Source organism: Candoia aspera, chromosome 2 (genome assembly GCF_035149785.1).
Source record: "Candoia aspera isolate rCanAsp1 chromosome 2, rCanAsp1.hap2, whole genome shotgun sequence".
NCBI lineage: Eukaryota > Metazoa > Chordata > Lepidosauria > Squamata > Boidae > Candoia > Candoia aspera.
Window position 1 is genome coordinate 168,166,714 of NC_086154.1, and position 24,072 is coordinate 168,190,785.

The following is a 24,072-nucleotide window of genomic DNA, read 5'->3' on the forward strand; positions in this document are numbered from 1 at the left end:
GATGTGAACCCAACCACAGTGTTTGGAAATCATGGTTTATGCCTTAGTGTTACATGTGGCTTTTCAACAAATCATAGTAAAATAAACCCCATATCTGGCACAATATGAGAAACCAACTATTTTTCCTTTTTGTTTTTTTAGCTCTTTCCAGCAGCATTACCACATTTTGGTTTTCTGTGGTTTGAAGTGGAAATCACATGAAAATTAGAATGAAACCCTATTCCCTTTTTTGCATTTTGCTAGTGAGAGTTTAGGAACTAAACTGGTGCTTTAAATTGTTTGGATACTTCAGGGGCCCATTTAATTCCTTCAGATCCCCTGAGAAGGCCCTGGCTCTGCTCTTTTTGAGAATTTGGCCCTTGACATATCACATTAAACCTATTTCAGCTCTTGAGTTAATGGAAGTTGCATGAATAGCTGAATAGCTGAATAGTTCTTGTGCTTTTGTCCTTTAAAGTTGTTGTTACTACATATATGCGCCATGTAAACAAATGGGAAAATAAAAAAAAAATAAAAAAAAAAGTAAATTAAAACCTGGGGTCCCTCGTGGATGAATGGCAGTTTGTAGTTTTAAAAATAAAACATGCAGATAAAAATCTTGTATTTCTCATCATGTTTCTTTAACAGGGAAGATTTGCTCAGAAATTTTACTTGTCAAAGTTCAGTTGAAGCGGAGACTTTTCTACATTTTTCACTTGTTCCATCAGTAAGTAGACCCATAGTCGGAAAACCATTGACTACTTGAAATCTCTTGATTAATGAATATACCCTTGGACTCATAGGAGGAAACTCATTTAGTAGCATTTCCAAAGCAGGCAGACTCCAGATGCATAACCCAGATGCAATTCCCATTATTCCCAACAAAAAAGGTCTAGCTGCAGATGATGGGAACTGTTGTTCAATACATATGTGAGTATTGGGTTGGGGATGGCTGCCATTTGGGGCAAGGAGAAACTTGCACTGCTTCAAGAACAAAACCACAAAGCAGCGCGTGGGTGGTTGTGTTTACAAATGTGAAAAGCAGAACTCTTACACCCTAGAGCAGATGCAGAGGAGAAATGATAACTGTCTTATCAAAGCATTTAATGCTCTATCCATCCAAGGAACTAGGCAAGATGAAATTTATTCTGCTGGGTGAATCTGGGAGGAGATTTGAAGGATGAATGCTTGCTCAGAATTCTGACGTAGTTTTGATGCACTGGCTAGTGAAACATCTATCCAGCTCTGAATTGTTGGGTACCTGCATTGTTTTCTGGAGATTTATTGATGCTTTCATTATCATCATCGTTCTTTTTCTGTTCTTGCAGGTTATCATCACTTTGCTGCTGTCCTGTCTTGAAAAGAGAACAAAAAGATGCTGTTTTGATGAAAAATGTCCCAAATGTGCAGGATATTGTGGGTTACTGATGTAAGTTGGACAATACTTTGCTTGCAGGCCATTCCTGAGTTGCAGTCTGTGACATATACATTTAGGGACTTGTAGCCTTTTGGAAGCACAAGCTGCAATTGCCTAAGCTGTCCTTTGGGCCTTTGATATAAGAAATAAAGTGACTGAGTCCAATAACTCCTGCCTGTTTATATTTTGTGATGAAAAACAATTTTAATCATTCCAAAGCAGGTAAAGGGAAAACGCTTTCTAAGGCAGTTGTGGCCTCTAGTTGTGGACGTCTGACTCATGTCATCCTTAGCCAAATGGGAAGCCTTGGCTGGAACTTTAATCCAACACACCTGAAGGGCCATAGTGGACACATCGCTTGCACCCACCTACAGCACAAACAAGCCCTGGAGACAGTTTTTTTTTCTACACTGTCCCTGTGATGTTGGTTTCACTCATTTGCAGTTCATAAGTAAGATAAGCTCCACATTTTTTGTTGCTGTACCAAAGTTTAAGTACACTTTTCTTCCTTATTTTGACACCATTGAAGGAGAGCCTCAAGTTGTATAGACACTGTTAAGTTTTGTCTTCCTTTAACTTGGAGGGAAGGCAATAATTGGGGACAGGAACAAGGGAGCTAAGGTAAAGGATTGGCAATTTCATGCCAGTACAATTTTCTGCCAGTTCAAGGTTGGCTGGAGAATATTACAACTCTGTAGAACCAAAGAGTCTTAAAATTTCTTTCATTATTTTACAGCCCGCTTGATTCTGGCAGCGTATTCAGCAACCGATGGTCGTTGGGATTCGCATTTGGAGTTACTGCTGATAAACTCATGTTTCTGTTTGAGAAAAACTACGTTCCAGAGGAATTTCCTGGCTGGGCTAAAGGTAAAATTCATTATGATTAAGAAGTGACAAGAGAGCAATAGAGGAACTCTGTATCTCTGTATTCCCCGATTTTTCTGTCTGGCCGTTTTAATCTAGGGTTAGCTGGATTCCAGACAATTAATGTACTCAGGAGTGCAATGAGACCTAGACTTTGGAAGCAAACATGATCTTCAAAAGAACAGGTTATGAAGGCAGTGGCAAATAGGAGCAGCATCAGTACTAGAGATGGTAAGAGTAGGCAAGGCCTTCCCAGTATAAGTACATAGCCATTTAAATCCCCCCTCCTTGTAACACCATGAAATTAAATACCTGTTTTAGGGAATATGCATTCTTACTTGGGACTGAAGATAAGGTCCCAACATCTGCATCATGTCAAGCCATACCTATAAGCAAATGACTTACAACTCGGGTGGGTTAGAGGGTTCATGGTAGGGAAGTGTCAACAGATAGTGGGAAGAGTCCTTAACTTCTCGTCCTTAATTTCTTCCTGCAAATTCCTCCTTCTAAAACAATGTTTCCTCTCTGCTGACTTTTGGTTTTAAAACCTAATAATGATAGTAAAAAAATAGAAAAGACTCCCTTGAATTAAACATGATCCATGGTGACATGGGTCATGTCCCTATAGATAGACAGATTATGTGCCATCAAGTCATTTTTGACTCCTAGTGGCCACATAGATAGATTTTCTCCATGATGATCTGTCCATAACCTGGTCTTTCAGGTCTTCCAATGGTGCACTCATCACCACTGTAACTGAGTCCATCCACCTTGCTGCTGATTGCCCTCTTTTTATCTTTCCTTCCACCTTTCCCAGCATTAGGGACCTCTCTAAGGAGCCAGGTCTTTGCATAATGCGTCTGAAGTAGGATAATTTGAGCCTGGTCATTTGTGCCTCGAGTGAGAACTCTGGATTGATTTGTTCGCTGATCTATTTGTTTGTTTTCTTGGCTGTCCAGGGTATTCTCAGGAGTCTTCTCCAACAGTCCACATATATTAGGACCCTTTAAAAATGATCAGAGACGTTTGCAGAAGGCAAGGGAGGGAAGGGGTAATTTTTCTCTCCTTCCCGTCGATACTTCTCTTCAGAAGATGTCTCTGCCCATGTATTAGCACTTTCAGGTATACTTGGGGCTGAGCACCTCACTCTCACACAATGCTAAGACAATGTTTTTGACCATACTTTCCTGAAGAAGCCTATTGAACTAGTTCACGTACGATGTTAAGTTGTGGCTTGTAGGTATTGTCATGCGCTGCCTGCCTCTGAATAATACTCAGACACTGGTTCGTGGATCAGGCTCTGATTTATTCACAGCGCAGTTACAGCGTCGGAAGAAAAAAGCTGAGAGTGACAGGAGCGCGCCGGTGCGGGGTTTAAATACCCCGCGCCGGTCAGCGCCCCCTCACTCGCGGTCACGTCACCCCCCTTTGTCCAATACGTTGCCCTGCCGGTGGGTGAGGGGTTCAGGGATCGCCCATCATCAGGTTTTCTATTCCTCTGTTGATTGCTGTCAGCTGGGCGATCTCCGTTGTATTGGCGCTGATGGCTTGGGTGTGCTCCGTGATCCATTTAGTTATTGTTTGTTGGCCGTTAGTCGTTGTGGGTTGATGGCTACTTATCTTGAGCCCCTTCACCTATTTCCTTGCTATTGTCATGTGTGCTATTGCGCTGATGACTTCAGCTCAACGGCACTCATGACATACTGCCCCCTTTCCGAATAGTGCTCCCCCCCGGTTTTCTGGGTTTTTTTTTTTTTTTTTTTTTTTTGTCGGTGGAGCTGTCAAACGGCACTTTTTTTTTTTTTTTTTTTGAAATTCCCGCCGGAGTAGTTGTCGCCCCTCCCTTTGCTCCTCCCTCTACCACGTGCCTTCCCAGGGTGTGTCCATGGTGCGCATGCTCGGGTCCTGTCCTGGCGTGCGCATGCTCCAGCCACACCCTGTTTGTTTGGCTCAGTTCGGCGAGGAGAGAGGCGTGGCTGGTCGGGTGCTTATCAGCTCCAGGTAGGGCCCTTCTTTTTTTTTTTTTCCATTTAAAGTGCGTCGCCTTTGTTGTATCTCCTGGGCGTTGCCCCCAGGTTGCCCTGTTGACTTGCTTGCCACTCCCCCGCGGCCGGGGGGGCGGGGGGAGGGTGCTGGCGAACGCTTGTCACCACCTCGTGGGCCCGGGGCGGGGGGAGTGAGTCCCGGGGGGGGGAGGTCCACCCAAGTCGCGGGCTTGGGGGGGGCCCTTTCCCTTGGGGCATGGGAGGCGGGGGGGGCTGCGGGGGGGGGTTTGGCTTGCTGACCTTTGGTTTGGCAAAGGTGGTTTGTCGGGGTATGCCCGGTGAAATGCTCTGGTCAGGTCAGGCGCGTTAACGTTGTGCGCCGCCACCCATTCCGGGTGGGGGAAGTGTTTCCACCTGACCAGATAGTGTAGAGTTCCTCGTTGCTTGCGGGAGTCGAGAATGTCCCTTATCTCGAAGTGGTGTTGCCCGTCGATCATCACCGGTGCGGGCTGTGGCGTGCTTGGGTGCCATCGGGAGGTGGTTGCCGGTTTCAGGAGGCTGGTGTGGAACACCGGGTGGAGTCTCCGTAGGTTGTGTGGCAGGTCCAAGCGTATTGCTACCAGGTTCACTATTTGCGTGACTCGGAACGGCCCGATGTACTTAGGCCCCAGTTTTTTCGAGGGTTGGGTTGACTTTAGGAACTTGGTGGATAGGTAGGCCATATCCCCCGCTTGGAACGTCGGTTGTTGGCACCGGTGCTTGTCGGCCTGCTCTTTGTAGGCTGCCTGTGCATCCTTCAGCGCCGCCGTGATTACTGGCCATGCTTCCGCGATCTTCCGTCCCCAGTCGCTAGCGTCCACCTGGGGTTCCGGGGGTTGAGGTAGCTCCGGTATGGGGACGAAGTCGCGCCCCGAGACTACTTCAAACGGAGTTTTCCCCGTGCTCGTGTGGACGGCGTTGTTGTATGCGACTTCGGCGAACGGGAGCAGTTCAGCCCAGTCGTCTTGGTGGTAGTTAGTATATGATCGTATGAATTGCTCTAAGGTGGCATTAAGAACCTCTGTGGCTCCGTCCGTCTGGGGGTGCCAAGCCGTAGATAGGGCCTGTTGGGTCCCCGTCAGCTTTAGGAAGGCCCGCCAGAATTTGGAGGTGAACTGTGTGCCCCTGTCGGTCACCACACGTGCGGGACATCCGTGTAGCCTGTACACGTGGATGAGGAAGAGTTTGGCTAGCTGTTGTGAGGATGGGACCGACGTGCAGGGGATGAAGTGGGCCTGCTTTGAGAAGTAGTCCTTCACCACCCAAATGGCCGTTTTCTTCTGGCTGGGTGGGAGGTCCACTATAAAATCCATAGAGATTTCCTCCCATGGGCGGGAGGGTTCTGCCACCCGTTGTAATAGCCCCGCGGGTTTGCCTGGTGCCCGTTTGGCCCTAGCGCACGTTGGGCAGGACGCTACGTAGGCTTTTACGTCTCGCCTGAGTGCGGGCCACCAGAATTGACGCCGTGTTAGGTGTAGGGTCTTGAGGAACCCAAAGTGTCCCGCTTGTTTGGCGTCGTGTGACCTATGCAAGATCGCCTGGCGTTGCAAGTCCGGGACGTAGATTCTGCCTTCCCCCCATGCCAGGTCCTGTGCCATCGTTACCTTGTCGGGGTTTGCCAGGAACCAGGGGTCGGTTTTGAGGGCGGCGGCGAGGTCCGTGCGCATTCCCCCTGGTAGTTGCGGTTGGCTTCTTCCGGTCGCCGGTTGTCCCGCCGTCGGCTGCGCCGTAGAGTCGAGCTGCCTCCGCGCGCCGCTTCGGGTGGTCACGGCCATCCCCAGTTGTGAGGCGGATAGGACCGTCCCAATGGTGTCTGGGGCGGGCTCTTCGTCTTGGGGCAGTCGGGAGAGGGCGTCGGCCAGGAAGTTCTTTTTGCCCGGCATGAACTTCAGCTGGAAATTAAAGCGGCTGAAGAATTGGGCCCATCGGACCTGTTTTGGGCTAAGGCGTCTAGGCGTTCGTAGGGCCTCGAGGTTCCGGTGGTCAGTCCAGACCTCGAATGGTTGGGTGGCTCCCTCGAGTAGGTGTCGCCATGTCTCTAGCGCTGATTTCACCGCGAAGGCTTCTTTCTCCCAGACGTGCCATCGCCTTTCTGTCTCGGAGAACTTCCTTGACAGGTAGGCGCATGGTTTCAGGAGTCCCGTGGGGTCTTTCTGTAGCAGGATGGCTCCCAGGGAGAAGTCTGAGGCGTCGGCTTGGACCACGAACGGCCGTTCTGGGTCCGGGTGCGCGAGGATTGGCTCCATAGTGAACAGCGCTTTCAGCTTGTTGAATGCGGTCTGGCACGCGGGAGTCCAATTCAGCACTGTGCCTGGGTTCTTGGCGCGTCGGGTGTCCCCCACCCCTTTGGTTTTGAGGAGGTCCGTTAGGGGGAGGGCTATCTCTGCGAACCCCCGGGTGAATGACCTGTAAAAATTCGCGAATCCGAGGAAGCTCTGTAGTTGGCGTCTGTTGCGGGGGCGCTCCCAGTTTAGCACCGCTTCGACTTTTGCGGGGTCCATTTCGATGCCGTCCCCGGAGATTCGGTACCCCAGGTAGTCTAGGCGCTCTTTGTGAAACTCGCACTTTGTAGGCTTGGCATAGAGCTGCGCCCTTCTGAGCTTGTCGAGGACTTGCCTGACTAGGGTCACATGTTCCTCGTGCGTTTTTGTGTAAATAAGGACGTCGTCGATGTAGACCAGGACCCCTTTGAACAGATGTTCATGCAGTACCTCATTGATGAGCTGCATGAACACCCCAGGGGCCCCCGCGAGTCCGAAGGGCAGTACTTTGTACTGGAAGGCGCCTAGGGGGCAGTTGAACGCCGTCTTCCATTCGTCCCCCTCCCTGATTCGGATGCGATAGTACGCCTCGCGAAGGTCCAGTTTGGAAAAGACTTTGCCCGTGGACAGGTGGGCGAGCATGTCCTTCACCAGGGGTAAGGGATATTTGTTGGACAGGGAAGCCGCGTTTAGGCCCCGGTAGTCGGTGCAGAGCCGTAGGGTGCTGTCTTTCTTCTCCCGGAATAAGACGGGGGCTCCGACCGGTGAGCATGCTGGCTCTATGAATCCCCTGTCTAGGTTTTTATCGATGAACTCCCGGAGGGTTGCCATCTCCTTCGGGGTCATCGAGTAGATCTTTGGTCTAGGTAAGGGGACGTCGGGCAGTAGGTCGATCCGGCAATCCGTCTTGCGGTGGGGGGGTAGTTGGTCAGCTTCTGCCTCTCCGAAGACCTCGGAGAAGTCGGCGTATTGTTCCGGTAGGTCTGCTGTGGTAGCGGCGTTGTCTTGTGTGGTCGCCTCCGCTCGTCCTACAGTGGGGTTGGTTCTGCCCGCTGGAACTGGTGCTCGATACTCGCCGTCGCCGAATGTGAAGGTGCGGGTCTCCCAGTTGATCCGCGGGTTGTTTGTCGCGAGCCATGGCATCCCCAGGACTGCAATGGGCCGTCCGATGTGCGTGACGACGAACGATGTGCGCTTGGTGTGAGTGCCCATTTGCAGGGTGACCGGCTCGGTTTGTAGCGTGGCTGGTTTCCCTCCCGCTGTGGAGCCGTCCAGCTGGTGGAATGCCAGCGGCGTGGGGAGGGGGAAGCAGCGGAGGTCGAGTTTGGCGACTAGGTCGGGGTGGATGAGGTTTTTTTGAGCACCCCGAGTCCACTAGTGCCGCGGCCGTGGTGGCTCCGTTGCCGGCAGAGAGTTTGATTGCTGCCATTATTACGGGGCTTTCGTCGTTCCGTCGAGGTGGTCCGCACTGCTGTCCCACCGCCTGCCTCGCCACGCGTTTCAGGGCAGGCGGGGAGCTTTTCCCGCCGGCTGGTCGGGGTCTGCGTTATCCTCTTCCCCCCAGTAAGCGTCCCAGCCTTCCTCTGGTGTCGCTGTGGCCACGGTCATTCGGCGGTGAGGGGGCGGCCCCAGGTTGGGTAGTTTGGGGCTAATTTTCGGGGTGGGTTTGGGCGCACTGGTCGGCGGTCGGTTGGCGAAGCAATCCACCGTCTTGTGCCCTAATTTGCCACACCTCCCGCAGGGCTCCCGGTTGAATTTCTTTTTTGGGTATATGGGGCCGGCCATCCCCACGTGTGGTGCGGGTACCTTTTTTCCGGCATAGTTTGTGTCTTCCGTGGTTGTCATGAGGAAGGTGCGGTGCACGTGTTCGGCTTTCCCCGCGAGGTGGATCCACCCGTGTAGCGTTTCTGGGTCGTCGCGGTAGAGGGCCCATTGGAGAACGTCGCGGTTGAGCCCCCTTTTGAACATTTCCAGCAGGGTGGTCTCGGACCAGTCGCTGACCTTCCCCGTGAGGGCTTTGAACTCCAGGGCGTAGTCAGGGACCGTGCGTGTGCCCTGTTTAAGTCTTTGGAGTGCGCTTTTCGCCCTTACTTTGGCTAGGGGGTCTTCGAAGTAGTTTTTCATCTCATTGATGAAAGCAGGGAAGGTGGCGAGGGCGGGGGAGCTGGACTCGTACAATTGGACGTACCAGTCCGCCGCCCTGTCTTGGAGTTTGATCGCCACGGCGGCGATCTTGTCGGCCTCGGAGTCGTAGGAGTGTCCGTGCCTCCCCATGAACTCCCTAGCGTTCGTGACGAAAAACGAGAGTTTCGTGGGGGTCCCATCGAAGAAGATGGGGAAGTCCTTTGGGGCCCGGGCGTTTTGCGCGGCCCTGCCTCTCGCTTCCCGGTCTGTGGTGTCGTCCGCCTGTGCCGTCTGCTGACCCTCCGCTGGCCCGTGGGGGTTCGGTGCTTCGCTCGGGGTGTGGGCCTGTGCGGGGACGTCGTTGGGTGGCGCGGGGGGCATAAGCGACTGGAGCATGGTCCGGAGTTCCGTCAGTTGAGCCCGCATGGCCGCGAGTTCAGCTCGTGCCTCCTCGTCCACAGCCCGCGCCGCCGCTGGGGCCGGTTCCGTTGGCGCGTCCTCGGGGGTGGGTTGCCGGCGGGGTTCATCGTCCCTCTGCCGCGGGTCCGCTTCCTCCGCCGTCTGCTGGGTGTCTCCGTCGTCCTCCTCCGTGTTGACCGCCGTTGGGCTGTCGCTCCACGCCCGTTGCTGGGGTGCGATGTGGGGCGCGGGGTCCTCCGCTGGTTTCGGAAGTCGTGCTGCTCCCTCCCGCGGTCGGGTTGCCTCCGTCGCCATCTCCCCTTGGGGTTGGAGCTGAGGCTCGGGTCGGGTGGGGTGGGCGTCCATGGCTCCGGGAGTCCGCGGTGCCTCTGGCCTTGGTCGGTCCTCCTCTGTCTCTTGCCGCGTGGCTCGCCCTCCTTGCCCGCGCCGCTCCGGCCTCATCTTGCTGGTCTTCTCGCCGTCTACTCCTCCCGCGGCTCGTTGTCGTCCGGTGGGGCTCGGCGAGGCTGAGTTTATGACTCTCAGCTTTATGTCATGCGCTGCCTGCCTCTGAATAATACTCAGACACTGGTTCGTGGATCAGGCTCTGATTTATTCACAGTGCAGTTACAGCGTTGGAAGAAAAAAGCTGAGAGTGACAGGAGCGCGCCGGTGCGGGGTTTAAATACCCCGCGCCGGTCAGCGCCCCCTCACTCGCAGTCACGTCACCCCCCTTTGTCCAATACGTTGCCCTGCCGGTGGGTGAGGGGTTCCGGGATCGCCCATCATCAGGTTTTCTATTCCTCTGTTGATTGCTGTCAGCTGGGCGATCTCCGTTGTATTGGCGCTGATGGCTTGGGTGTGCTCCGTGATCCGTTTAGTTATTGTTTGTTGGCCGTTAGTCGTTGTGGGTTGATGGCTACTTATCTTGAGCCCCTTCACCTATTTCCTTGCTATTGTCATGTGTGCTATTGCGCTGATGACTTCAGCTCAACGGCACTCATGACAGGTATCATGGCTAGATTTATGCATCATGTCAAGCCATAGCTAAGCCATATTATGGTTTGGTGTATTGTATGAATCTAGGTACTACTTGTCCATTGCATACACTTACGAGTCCCGACCCATCATATTATCCACACACGTTAACAGTTCACCCTCAACAAAGCTTAGGTGATCACTCCATAGATGGCTGGTAAGTTTATTAGGACCACCTGAAATGTTACAAAATAGTGTACAAGTTTTCAAGTATTCCAGAGCTCTATATGGGGCAAGAGATTATTAGGGAAAAAAAAAGGAGAAACAGGAAAAATTGAGAAATATCCAAAAATTCAAGAGGTTATTAAAAAAAAATAGGAGACACACAAAGGAAAAAGTGAGAAATATCCAATCATCTAGAGCTCTCTAGACATTTTCTTCCATTTTCTAAATGTTCCCAAAATGTGAAACATGTCCCTTAGATGGCCATCTAATAGAACAAGTTAAAACTTTTAAATATTTAGGAGTGGTTTTTCAAACAACAGTGAGATGGCATGCTCATCTGGATGATGTAACTCATAATACCTTAAGATCAGCCCCAGCTGTAAAATCCTTTCATTTCATAAGAGGTACAGTACATAGTTTATACCTGCAACACTAAAATTAGTTGTCGCTAAAGCTCATATCCAGTTGGGACCATATAACTAACACGGCCATTTTAGACAGCGTGTAATCCAGATTTCTGTGTACTACTTTCCAAGTTGTTGGCTGTGTGCTTTCCTTCAGAAAGCTGGCATTACTAAGGTGGAGAACAGTCTTTGGTTAAACAAGTTTACTTATTGGTTAAGGTTATCCTTTTGCCAAGCAGATCTGGTCTCCTTAATATTAATTGTCAATGTCAGTTCAGAATGGAAAAGATCACTCTATCAGAAATGGAATGGCTGTGGCTTCTCAAGTGATGTGCTCTTGAGGTTGAGATTGGGGAATGCCAGGTAAGAGATGACGGATATTAGCTATAGAAAGCCAAATGTAACAGGCCTCCCTGCCTAGAGATGTTTATGCAAATCATCAATCTATATACCTAAGACCAGCCCAATATTTATATCAGTGTACATTTCCAAAATTCACAAGAGCCTTATCCTTATCTTGCTTTAACACTCCCCTCATAGTGCTCATGCGGAAGAAATTTAGGAACATTCCTTAAGTGGCTAGACTTTATCCTTCAGGTACTGGAGCCATTGAAACCATAGCCTGTGGTTTTTATCTTTCTAATTTTACAAAGGTGTCCACTTTTACCTCATAAACCCATTATTAGCAAAATTCTCAAAGTGCACTGAGATTTCTTTTATTTGAATTATTAATTTTGTTTCAAAAACATCACTTTCCCTGAATATTTTGAAAAATTGTTTTGTAGACTATAAAATTCAGCAAAGTTTAAAGAGCTAATATCAGCGTATACGTTGTCTCATTGCTGTACTCTATTGTCTACTCCATGTGCTTTGCTATTCCATATTCTTTAGTCAGTGACTGTCATAAATAATTTCTCATTCATTCACTGCTGGAGAACAGAATAAAAATTTATGTATGTGTTTTCTTCTGCAGTATTTTGGATCCTCCTCGTGGCTTTTGAAATGGGCATCTCCTCATACCCTTTCTTTGTCTGTCTTTCAACAAAACATGAAATTATAGGAGCAATCTTAGGATTTCTTTACACAGCGTCTTGGTAAGCAGAATAGTAATAAGAGACTCTGGCCTGATTGAGACTTATAGTAGAGGTGGGAGTCAATTCACGAAATAATATAAGGGGAAATTACAATAAAGTGATTTTCATACTAAAAATATTATCTAGAAATGTCTGATGGGAGGAGATGGGCGGGGATAAATTTAAACAAACAAACAAACAAACAAACAAACAAATGTCTTTGACTTCTCAGGAGGGTAGAACTGTGGATATTCTTCCAGATCATAACTTCTAGAAATAAGACCATAATAAACTGTGAATCAGGGATATTAAAACATAGGCTAGTTTTTAAAAATCCAATAACTAAATTTCCAAAATTTGCAAATCAGGGGAGGAAGGAAACCTTGAAATAAACAATTCTTAGTCTCAGGATTTGATTTGAGTTTCAGAGTTGTTTGGAGTTCATAGTCATTACACACCCAAAGGTCCACTCCAGAATATGCATAAGCTGTTTTGATCTCAGCAAAATAACCTGGAATAGATGGAAGAGTTGTTCTGATGTTCCTGTTGGCTATCAAACTAAAATCCTTGATCATCTATTGTTGATACTGTCAATACCTCCAGATCTACATTTTGCCATCCCTGTCCTGAAACCTGAGAATCAGACCGCCGTGTTCTGGAGGCTCAGGAAAGGACAAAAAGCATTCAGCTTATGAACTAAATGTTCATGGCTGGGGATGGTGTGAGGTAACTCCTTAGAAGATCTAAGGTTCCTGGTAGTCCAACTTACCCTTGCTTTCTCTTTGCTCTTGAAGATGAAGAATCATCACATATTAAATCAACCTTAAATTTGAGGGCAAAACCATCAGCACTTAATTTATTCTGATAGTAACAATATATACTTAACAATAAGGCAAGAGAAGGAGAGCCAATTTGGTGTAGTGGGTAAAGGCATTGGGCTAGAAACTGGGAAACTCTGAGCTCTAGTTCTCCTTAGGCATGAAGCCAGTGGGGTGCTTTGGGCAAGTCACTGTAGCTCAGTGTTAAGAACGCAATAATAAAAAACTGCTTCCAAAACAAAAGCCCCCCCAGAGTCGTGGTGAATGAGTTGGATGGCAGAGAAACTTGACAAATAAATAAATAAATAGCCAGGAAAACTACACAGAATTGTCCACAGAGTTGAGAAGGTGGGGAGAGGAGGCAGCAGCAACAGCATGCTGCTACACCTTGACGCTCCTGCTGTGAAACAGAATGAAAGCAATGGGACATTGCTGAAGGCAAAACCAATACTCAAGTGGCATCTTAAGACTGATACATTTATTATGGCACAAATATGGTGGACTAGTATCTAATACGTCTAATGCATAAAATACATGGGACTAGTCCTATATTGATGTTAGGTCCTCCTTGGGCAGTCAAACTCATTTTCTTCTGGCTTGGCTGTGGTGTAGTTCAAATGGCAAAACCTCTGGTGTGGGCTCTTTTCCTGTTTGTGGAATCTCCTGCCGTCTGAATTTAGAACTCTGTAGTCATTCTCCCAGTCTTTCTAAATTGCCATGCAATATATAAGTTTTCTTGCTTATATATTGTAAGCACCTTCCAGTCTCGGGGCTCAAGCAAGCCTTGATCGTTACTCTGTCTCTGACACACAAACACATAGTCACACTTTCTATTCCCACAGCCATGGTTGCAGCTTTTGGGAGAAGAGCTGGCTGCAAAATTATGCTGTCGTGTCACTATCACAACTTTCAGTGTGAACTTATATGCAGGAAGAATGACATCTTGGTAATCGAAGCACTTCCCCTCTGTCCTGGTAGCTCATTTGTCTTGCAAAATGGTCGGAGAAGTGCACACAGCATGTATTGAAGTGGGGTGTGTGTGTGAGGCGATTTCATGTACTGCCAAGAGTTGTTACGGCACAGGAGGCACGCACTGATGATTTGTATTCTCCTGTTGTTCAGCTGGAGGGAGTACTGATTAGCTCATGGTATGCCTGGTGTTTTGAGGTTCAGAGGACTGAAAACAGTTGGGATGGGTAGTGAAAATGGCATGTAGAGTGGGATGTGTTAAGAAAAATGCTTTCTGAGCACACAGGAGAAATCAAAGCGGTGAACTATTGTTACTCCTTCAGCATCTCCCTGTTTTGTACCTTGCTGAAAAGGTAGAGAGATCTCATGGTGGTGGGGATTATGAGATGAAAGTCGCATTGGGAAGCAACCACTGAGGAAAGGGTATGGATTGCCTTTAATTTTAGAACTTTACCATTGCCAGTGAAGATCTGCTTTCATGCAAGAATATCCTTTTCCAAACAGAACTTTCCAAATGTATTAGTTGTTAGTTACCAAAATCTTCCAGTCAGTACCGCCAGTAATATAGAAATTAAGGAAATATATGGGTGAGAGGGATGCTGATGTTGGATCCAGTTTGAGGACAGTGCATCAGACGTTTGGCTTAACAGAAATATGAATATAAATATAAATATCTATCTTCAGTTATCTTAGCAGATTTTTCAGAAGTGGCTTGCCCTTGCCTCCTTCCTAGGGCTTAGAGAAAGTGACTAGCCCAAGGTCACCCAGCTGGCTTTGTGCCTAAGGCAGGACTAAAACTCACGGTCTCCCAGTTTCTAGCCTGGTGCCTTAACCACTACACCAAATAGCTATTTATATTTATATTTTCTATAGCTTCTACTACCAATTTAGGAAACTAATAACTGTGTGTATTTTACAGGTCAGTTGTCATGATTGTAGACATTATAGAGTGCCCTGAGGGAGATGTAAGTACTTATTTATGACAATTATTATTGTTTAAATATGGCTATTGTGGGCTCACTTAAGGTACATAGTGCATCAATCTTACTAAAGGTTAACGGGTCTGGTTAGTGGCTGGAGGAGAATCCCCTGTGAGGTCTGAGCACTGTGCAGAAAAGATGTGATGTAAGTTTAAAGATGAGGCCTATGGAAAATCTGTTGTGCTTTCTGTGTATGTGGAACAAGTGCTCAAGCAAAAAGTACCTGGATTCAATATGCTTAGGAAGGCAATAAAGTTGAAGAAATAATAGAAAGTTGTGAAATCTAGCACTGCAGATGAGTTTTTGGCAGGACTCAGACAATGAAAGGGATCACAAATGTTGGCTCACTTCCTGATACCAAACAACCATTGGCCATGCCCCTCAATGGCCACTAGTGAAGCATTAGTGAGCAATGTCTTTGAAATGTGCACAACTATGCATGTGCCTATACTTGCCTTCCCCAACCCTGGACCTACATATGAGTTGGATTACAACTTCCAACATCCATTAGTAGCATGGTTACTCTTATGCTGGCTGAAAGAGGTGGGAGTTTTCATCTAACAAATTGTGAGGACCTTGGATTTGACAAAACTGTTCTGTACCTTTCCAGCATATCACTTGGTTCTTCATAGCTGATTTTATGTAAAGACAATTATCTATGCTGACTGGCAGGATCTTTCCCATTAGATCTCAAGATTAGAACAAACTAGGCCTTTGCAACTGAACTGCATCCTTTCTCTAAAGACCCAAGACTTCTGGGATGGGCCTCATGATAAGCGTCAGCATTCACTGCAATTAATTTACTGCATAAATTAAGAGGAATTTGTACAGGGAAGGGAGAAGAGTAGATCATGTGCAACTTTGTTGGTAATTCTGCTTTCCATTAAATAGGTTGTGGGAGAATACAGTAACACAATCCTGATGTGGCCCTCCTTGCTGTGCCACTTTTTCCTGCTAGGACGCTTTCTTTTTATGTTTGTGAAAGCAGTGAGAATTCGATCTAAATTCAATCTAAATGTGAGTATTTGTAGCAGCACTGAAGTCCTTTCTTTTAACAACTTTTTCCAGGTTATTTGATGTTGTATTCCAATGACATGAAAGTTCTATGAATGCAATTGAATACCAATGACAAACCTAGAAAAGGAATAGTGTAATAAGCTGAACATCAATCAAACTCACTAATTTAAGAAACAAAAAGATGACTGGCAGTCATATCCCTTTCTTACCCATTATTTTGGCCATTTCAGAGCAGATGGTTGTTCCAACAAGGCTTTGGAGATTAAGGCTTGCTCACCACCTGCCATATGTTGGCTGTCTGCTATCTTCATTATTTTTAGCAAATGTTATTATATGGTTTTCTGGCTTTAGTGTGTTCTGGTTTAGGTTTATTAAGTGCCTGAAGTACAATTATGGTGGCATACAATCAGTGGGAATATTAAAATAACTAAAACATTCCTCTGCCTAAAATCAGTATTTTAAGGATGGAAATGGTAACATTCCAAATTTGGTCAAAAAGTTCCACATTTTTGGAAGACTTAATAACTGACTTCCAGGACCAGGTATCATCATGTCTTCCAGGATTTAACCACACTGCCAAATTCTTGTCAGTTTTCCCAGCCCTATAGATAATATAACCCACCCTAAGGAAAATTGGAGGAACCATCATGATTACATCTCCCAGGTGGCTTTAAGATTTGCAAAGCCACCAAACCATTCTTTATTAAAGGAGGTAAAGCAGAAAAAATTGTCCCTGAGATTAATAAGGTCTTTTCTGTATCAATAAGCTTTTCTCAATATTATAAACTTCGTATTATAAGCTATTGATTAGTAATCATGTAGCAGTTAAGGATCAACATTAAACTTAGTGGAGCAGTTTTAAAGCAAACTATTATGTACTCGTGGTTAAGTTTCAAGAGGATTTAGTTTCAGTAGCAAGGAGCTAGAAGCAGGTGGAAAGTTCTGCCCTTGCACAGCTATAGTATAAAACACATTTCAATCTTATAATCAATTATGTGTTAATTATCTCTAACCAGTAGTAGCTCTATGATTTTGTGTGTCATGTTTATGTATCGAACATCATTGTACGTATGCAAACCATAGGAATAAGGAAATATCAGGAAAAATATCAATTAAGGGAATAATGCTTGTGTTTACCTGTGTTCTGTAACAAGCAGGTACAAGGAAATTCTATAATAGCCTTGTGGTTAACTGGGTCCATGCATACTTCTCACTTGAGGGTGTTGCCCGCTCAGCTGAGCTAATAATCTCTTCTTGTGAAACTGATCCGTCTCTTTTGGGAGACTCCTCACCTAATTCCTCAGGCAGAAGAGATGACCTCATTCTACCTACTTTGTGTCATGCGCTGCCTACTACTGAGTAAGACACAGACACTAATTTAGGGAAAATCAGGTTCTGGTTTATTTCAGCATAGTGCATAGCTAGAAAAAGCTGAGAGTGAAGGGAGCGCGCCGGTACGGGGTTTAAATAGCCCGCGCCGGTCAGCGCCCCCCCCACCTCGGGTTGTGTCATCCCCCCAAGCCCTGTATGCTTCGTTGCCGGTAGGTGAGGGGTCGCGGGGCCCCTGCTGGTGCCCCGGGCTTCTCTCGTAATCTTCTTCTTCCTCCGGCCGGTGATTACTTTCAGCTGGGCGATATCCTTTGCGTTCCTGCTGACAGCTCCAGGCGTGCCTCGTGTTCCGCCCTGTCTTTGTCGCTCTTTCTTCCCCCTTTGCGTTCTTTTGACTGGATTTTCCGGCCGGGGTCGTTCCCTTCTCCTCGGGGTCTGTGTCTGTTGTTGTGCGTCACTTTGCTTATCTTTTAATCCCTTGCTCTTGTTTCCGTGGTATTGTTATGTGTGCCGTTGTGCTGACGCATTCAGCTCAACGGTGCTCATGACACTTTGAAATTGTTCCAAGCTACAACACTGGCCTGGATGTTGTGTGGCCCCCAGGTGGGGCTCTATGCTGAGAGAAACAATCTTGAGGTAGGCCAAATTAAATTTTTGAGGACTCTATTTGCTGCACCCAGAAGGGTTGCCAATGCCCTCCTTAGGTTAGAAACCAGGATGCCCAAAATTGAAGTTAGGGCATTGAGATTAATGCTTAATTACTGGTTAAAACTCCAGTTCTTCTCTTTGGGCCTACTCCCATTAGTAATGGCTAATGACTTCCACCTAAGCTGGAACAATCTCATCAAACAAACTTTGAAGACAGTGGGATTACTGGCAGAGTACATTAGATACTCGGGGTACAACTGTGCCAAACATATACTCCTATAGTTACTCACTTAACAAGACTAATTGGGACTGAAAATTTGCCATTTGCAACCTCCTGCCACCTTCCCCATTGACTTTCCTGCCAGAAGCTAGCAGTGAAAGTTGCAAATGGCGATCATGTGACTGTCAGACGCTGTGACGTTGTAATTGCGAGCAGACACCAAGCACCCGAACCGCAATCACGTGATTGCAGGGATGCCGTGACAGCCACAACCTCAAGGACCATTCTTAAGTCCCATTAGTTCAGCGCTGTCGTAACTTTGAACAGTTGGTGAATGAGTGGTTGTTAATTGAGGACTACCTGTAAATGATATCTAAATTCAGATGGAGATAAATAGTTTAGAGAGGTAGGACCTGGTTGACAGAGGGTTCCTGGGGAATGACCAATTACCTCTCAACATTTCCCAAACTAAGGAAAGCTTTCTTCTGGGCTAGGTATAATAATCTCCTTTTGGCATTACTACAAGGAAGGTACTCTAAGACCCCACTGGAGAAACGTTTCTGCTCTTGTGCAACGGGAAATATTGAAACAGGCCCATTGGTGTTACTACACTGTGGTATTTGCAGGGATATCCAAAACATCCACATTCTGCTTTCTTTCAACAATGCCCTGGGCAGACAGACAAGTTTTATATGACTTTATTCTTTTTGGGTGTTAAACTTTCCATAACACAGATGGTAGCAAAACATTGTACAGCAGCAGAAAAGATGAGACATCAATTATTGCAAGGGCTCCCACAGTTATAATCTAGCCTAAGTATTATCCATTCTAATGTTTTTACTAGATGATATAATTGCACCCACAAAGCCGGTGGCTTATTAAAAAGGTTGCCACTTGTTGTGCCCTTGATTTCCACTGCTGCCATCTTGGCATCTCTCACTTTAAGGTCTATTTCTGTGAGACTTTCCTGAGGTCCCAGTTGAAGAGAAAACTATGAGAAGTGTGTTAAGTCACTTGATGTACTCTGAGTAAGAATTCAGGCAGGCACACTGCATTATTTGAAATAGTCTAACCATGTTTCTTGTCAGTTATATGCAGTAGCAGAAATAAAACCTGGGTTATGTGTTATGTGGCCAATTCATTTTTTTAATCCCTAAAAGTACACACACACACACACACACACACACACACATGCTGGGTTTGTAATTCCTGGGATCGTGTGCAACTATGCTTTCTCTACCATACAGGAGGAAGATTCCTTTCTGGAAGAACATCAGTTGCAGTATGTCCAGCAGCTGCTGAGAAAGCCTCTGCTTGGGTGAGCATCATTTTGTTCTTGGAGGGATTTTTTCTTTGACATACTCTGATATGCTAATACAATAAGGACTGGAAAACCCAGTCCTTCTTGTATTAGTATCACATCTTGCTGGCAAAGTGACATGTTGTCTTGATGCTTTGATCCTTGGTGACATTCTGGTGAAGAGAGAAATATTTTGGGAATGTTTACGGTTAACAACGGTAACTGAGACCAGAATTTCCATCACTAAGCGATGTGGTCGTAAAGTGCATCACTTAGCGATGGCAGTCCTGGCACTCCCCACTGCCATTGTTAAGCGAGTTCCAGGCTGATTGCAAGCAGGCTGGCAGGTAAATAAGGCATGGCAGAAGCATAGCGGGGCCAGGGTGGCTGTTGCTGGGTGGGGGAGAGTGTGCAAGCGACTTACCGGAGCGACTTGCGACCTTCCCTGCTGGCTTCCTTGTTGACTTTGCTTGTGGGAAGCCAACAGGGAAGATTGCAAATGGTGATCATGTGACCGTGGAACATGGTCATAAGTGTGAGCCAGTTGCCAAGTGCCAGATTGCGTTTACATGACCACGGGGGTGCTGGAATGGTCAGAATTTCAAGGACTGGTTGCAAGTACCACTCATTCAGCGCCGTCGTAATTTCAAACAGTCGTTGAATGAATAGTCAGTAAGGGAATTGACTGTATTAAGGTACAGCCAACAACCTATATTTTCCCTCTTCCCCTGTAAGACATAGGCACTTCCCCCCATTTAATGGGTGGGTTTAAATACCATAGCTTTGCAGCAACCTAAAAGGGGAAAGACTGAGTCTTTTGCAGAATGCAAAGCAGTGGGATAAGACCACTGCAGTCATGAGACAGTGTCATGGGAGCAGAGGTAAGCTTAGGTTGCCAGGCCATACAGGCGCTGCTGAAACTTGTGAGGAAAGACTGTTTTAAGGATCCTTGGTTTTGCTGCAGCAAAGGGCAATCCCTTTGGAAAAAATGGATGAAATTATCCCTGCTTGTAGATTTATGAGCCAAAGTTGTTTTTTCTGAAGATACTGTGCAAAAGTAGTTTGGGATGAGATGGAGCACATTTGTCAGCCACATCCTGTTCATTGTTCTTGTTCTCAGTTTCATCATTCATAAATTCTCATCATCTTCAATTCAGCCATTTAGAGGAAGAAAGGCCCCCACAATAAGGGTTCTGTTCATCGAAGGAGGCAAAACAGGGATGAGGGTTTCTTTTATCACATTCAAAGCAGCTCTGGGGAATTTCTTGATTTTTTCCCCTTTTTGTTACTAAACTCCTATATTTTTATTTACCGACAGGCAGCCCCAGAAAAACTGGATTCAGAGGAAGTTATATCAATGGGATCCCTACTTTAAATTCCCCAACAGAATAATCAGCACAGTTGTCGTTCTTTTCATATGTCTTTACATGGTAAGCCAAAGTCATGCATGATGCTTTCAGCAAGGAAACCACGTCTGATTCTGGTCTGATGGAATCGCCTTTGAACTGAAAGCATTCTAGGGATCAATTGTTATTCGTAGTCCAAAGAAGAGGAGTTGAATATTGAAGCTAAGGTGTAGTGCATGCTGAGCTCAGTTCTAATATTTAATCTATCCCAAGTTGCTAATGATATCGGCATACCAGAATACCATTCCTGCAGTAGAGCCTCCTCTTGTTCTTCAGCTCAAGTGAAGCTATATGTTGTTACTCATATTGTACCTATATTGACTGAAGGGCTTAACTGATTCTGGGCAAGTGCAGTGGGTGCTGCATACTAGCAGCAGATGGAGCCAGAGATTTATGTGGGCAAGCCTCTCAGCACCTCATGTGCTCTTTGAAACATATATCTGAGCCACACTCGCATGCAATTTAATCCCCCCCCCCCGTTAGGCTTTAAAATAGCCTCTATACATGTGGAATACTTTTGAAGGAAGGAGGATTAACTCCTAAAAATGGAAGAGCATTATTTATTAGAGGAAAGATCAGTCAGAAATCAATCTCTGGCCAGATTTTCATGTAGCGTGAACCTAGGATTGTGGTAATCATGTGCAGTATTATTTGTCGCAGACTAGGTTCACCCACCATGCCAACAAATGTTTGTTTTACACATGCTTTGATGAATAACCATCGTTCTTGTGTTTGATAATCACAATTGGCTGGCTTTATATAAAGTTAAGACACAACCATGACAAGTACATTGTGGATTAATAAGATAAGTGAAGACAACCCAGGCAATTATTTTACTGTACTTTAAGTAGCACAGAAACAATACCTGTATAAAGGTTCTGTCTGCTCACACAACCAGGATAGTCTGGGGTGATGCAGCAATTATCCTCAATTAGTCTGTGTTGCCACATCTTTTCCTTTCCTCAGTCAGGATTATAGGAACAAAGCCAAAGGAAAGAAAATGCCTTCCCTTTTCTGCTAATGGTGGACCACATGGGCACAATGGGCTTGTGTCTGGTAATCTATCTGGAGAGGCCTAGGTCTCATGAGATGTATGACATAAATTGGCACCAAAAATATCTTTATAAGCTAGTGTTTAGCATTTGTTAACAGAAAATAAAAATGAGCATTAGGGTTGAAGAAAAGGATTAGGCTCCAAGAAGGGAAGTGTGAACAAAGGAACACTAGGAAAGTCTACCTAAGATGGTGATTAGACCTCAGAGAAGAAGCTACCTTTGCATAGTTTGCCTTGAGCACACACAAAATCAAGACTAATTACATTCTGTCAAGTTACTCATTATATTTAGAAGACTGAGTGGGTTAGATCCCTTCCTGAGGTCTGGGAAATTTGGGATGGAGGGGAACTTAGATTCTATTTCTTTCCTTGCCCATAGCCAGCCTGTATCTCAGGAAAAATCAAAAGTACAAAAATCTCCAGCAAATTCCTCCCTTACTATTTAACCTCAAGGGAAGGGAGTTATTCCTGTTGAGGGATTTAGCCAACCAGTCTCCCCCAACTTAAATTACCATAGATGTGAGGGTCTACAGGTCAACTGTGGATGCCTTCTGACCTTAATGGGAATCTCTAGAAGTTTGTGTTCCTAGAGGTGTCTATTACAATCTTATATTATCCTGTAATTTTCTCTTCAGACATTTTTATCCATCATTATTTTTCATTTCTCCTCCAGTTTGTTGTGACTGAATTTCTTATGGCCAAGATCCTAATTTTAAAACCACTCAGAAACCTGTGGACCAACTTCAAAGCTTCACTTTCAGTTTCAGAAACTACAGAGCCATGGATCGAAAACATTGAGGAGTTTATTGATGTTGTACAAGGTAGAGGCATAATATTCTGTTAATATAGCATTACGTTTCTGTGAGTTGTGTGGTTTGTATTAAAACAGAGAGGGACAAACTTCTAGTAATGTAGTCCTTAAACAAAAACCTGACAGTGCTTGAAGAAAATAGCACCCAATAGCTGTTGTATGCCTGTTCTTTTTTTTTTTTTCTCATTGAGAGGAGGAGCAGCTAGGCTAGAAAAGGCCCTTTCTGCGGGGCTAGGAACCTGACATCTCTAAACTTGAACGTGAGGAGAAGTAACTTCCCCTTTGTGCAGAATCATCTTCCTTATTGGAACCCAGCTGGGTTGTGCTAAGCCTGCCTCCTCAAAGCCACAGAATAAGATAAAAGGAGAAGGCCACCATTCCTTCAGTAGGGTAGAAAGGTGACTATCACCCAGCTTCCTGTTCCCTTGATTTCTTGTGAGGAGATGTTATATTCTCCCTTGGCCCACCTCCCCGTAGGCTTCAGTTGATGGGCAGGTAGACTACTTTACACTATCGTTGCTCCTAAGTCAAAAAAAGGTAGTGGATTCTCCAATACCAGCTGCTGTGAGGGCTCTTTGAATAGAAAAGTGGGAATGCCATACAAATAAAATAAATATGTTCATAGCCCTGTGCTCTGGTCAGAGATTGGCAGCCCCCCAAATATAAGAAAACTTTCTTTCCTAAAGTTTTCCTGTCCAGGTTTCCTACTGTATGAGCTTTTTCCAGCTGGAAGGTAACAAGAGGATGTATTCCTTTCTCAGTCTTCATGGTAGTACAGATTAATTAGCATCCTTTTTTTAAGATAAAGGGCAGTTATATTAAAAATGGTTGTGGGATGAAATCAGGATTATATAGTATAGACTACTTACATGAGGTAGATACTGACTGGAACCAGAGGCAGAGAATTCTGCTATTTAGATGCAGCCCTTAGGCTGGGCTACTTTTGTGCTTAGAAGATGTTTAGCAAAAGTATCTCAGTTCAGCAGAACTGTTTTCATCAGATTTCCTTGCTCCTTGAGGTAATAGACCGTCTTATACTTTTCTCTGTCAGATAGCTCTATGTGGATGTGGTTCTGGTAGCAAAATATAATGTTCTTTCTGTTAATATATTGTTTTCTGCTACAGATTAAGGTTACTATGGTAACTAATGTTTTTGGCCGGGTGAAGAGGTTGAACTTAATTGTCCTCTTTTCACGTGTTAATGGTTGCATTGCCTAAGGGAGGAACTTGCCTGAACTTGTTTTAGTTTCAGTTTCCCTTCTGTGTAGGCTTGCAGAGAATATGCAGCTGAGAGAAATCTCTCCTCTCAGAAAACAGCTTTTAAATATGTTTGTTTTCTGTAAATAAAATTATTTTTATAGAAATGCCTGGTGTGTGACTTTTCTGATCTCTCCTGGGCCAAATGCTTTCTAGCACTCTGCCAACATTTTCAAACCTTATGGCCAAGCATAGACCTGAAAACGAGCTGTAGCCTCTACTTGATCTGGAGTCTTTCTCCCTCAACAGGTTTCATTCCCTGCACTCCCTAAAAGACTAAGGTGCTTGTCTGGCTTTTCCAGCATGAGTAAGGTCTTTAGAAGTGATTGCATCAGCTGAAAAAGAGTGGTGAAAGGCAACAAAAATGATTAGGGAGTTAGAATAGTTCTCTGTGAGGGCTTTTTAGCATCAAGTGAAGGCAGGTAAGGAAAGACATGATTTTTGATGGCTTTGATTATCAGCTCCTAGGGAGTAACAATAGAAGAACTTCCTGTCCATGCTTGCTTCTGGAATGT

General features: G+C 45.8%; 1 protein-coding gene across 1 annotated transcript in view; it reads left to right on the forward strand.

Moving 5' to 3' along the window:
- The first annotated feature begins 583 nt into the window (after nucleotides 1–583).
- The window catches only part of LOC134490175 (stimulated by retinoic acid gene 6 protein-like), a 36,259-nt gene continuing 12,770 nt past the window's right edge, over nucleotides 584–24,072 (forward strand). The window contains exons 1-9 of the mRNA XM_063293065.1: nucleotides 584–706; nucleotides 1,308–1,408; nucleotides 2,133–2,263; nucleotides 11,649–11,769; nucleotides 14,455–14,500; nucleotides 15,407–15,532; nucleotides 18,977–19,047; nucleotides 20,348–20,459; nucleotides 22,163–22,310. Coding sequence (XP_063149135.1) covers nucleotides 584–706; nucleotides 1,308–1,408; nucleotides 2,133–2,263; nucleotides 11,649–11,769; nucleotides 14,455–14,500; nucleotides 15,407–15,532; nucleotides 18,977–19,047; nucleotides 20,348–20,459; nucleotides 22,163–22,310 — 979 coding nt within the window. The remainder of the gene's footprint in view (nucleotides 707–1,307; nucleotides 1,409–2,132; nucleotides 2,264–11,648; nucleotides 11,770–14,454; nucleotides 14,501–15,406; nucleotides 15,533–18,976; nucleotides 19,048–20,347; nucleotides 20,460–22,162; nucleotides 22,311–24,072) is intronic.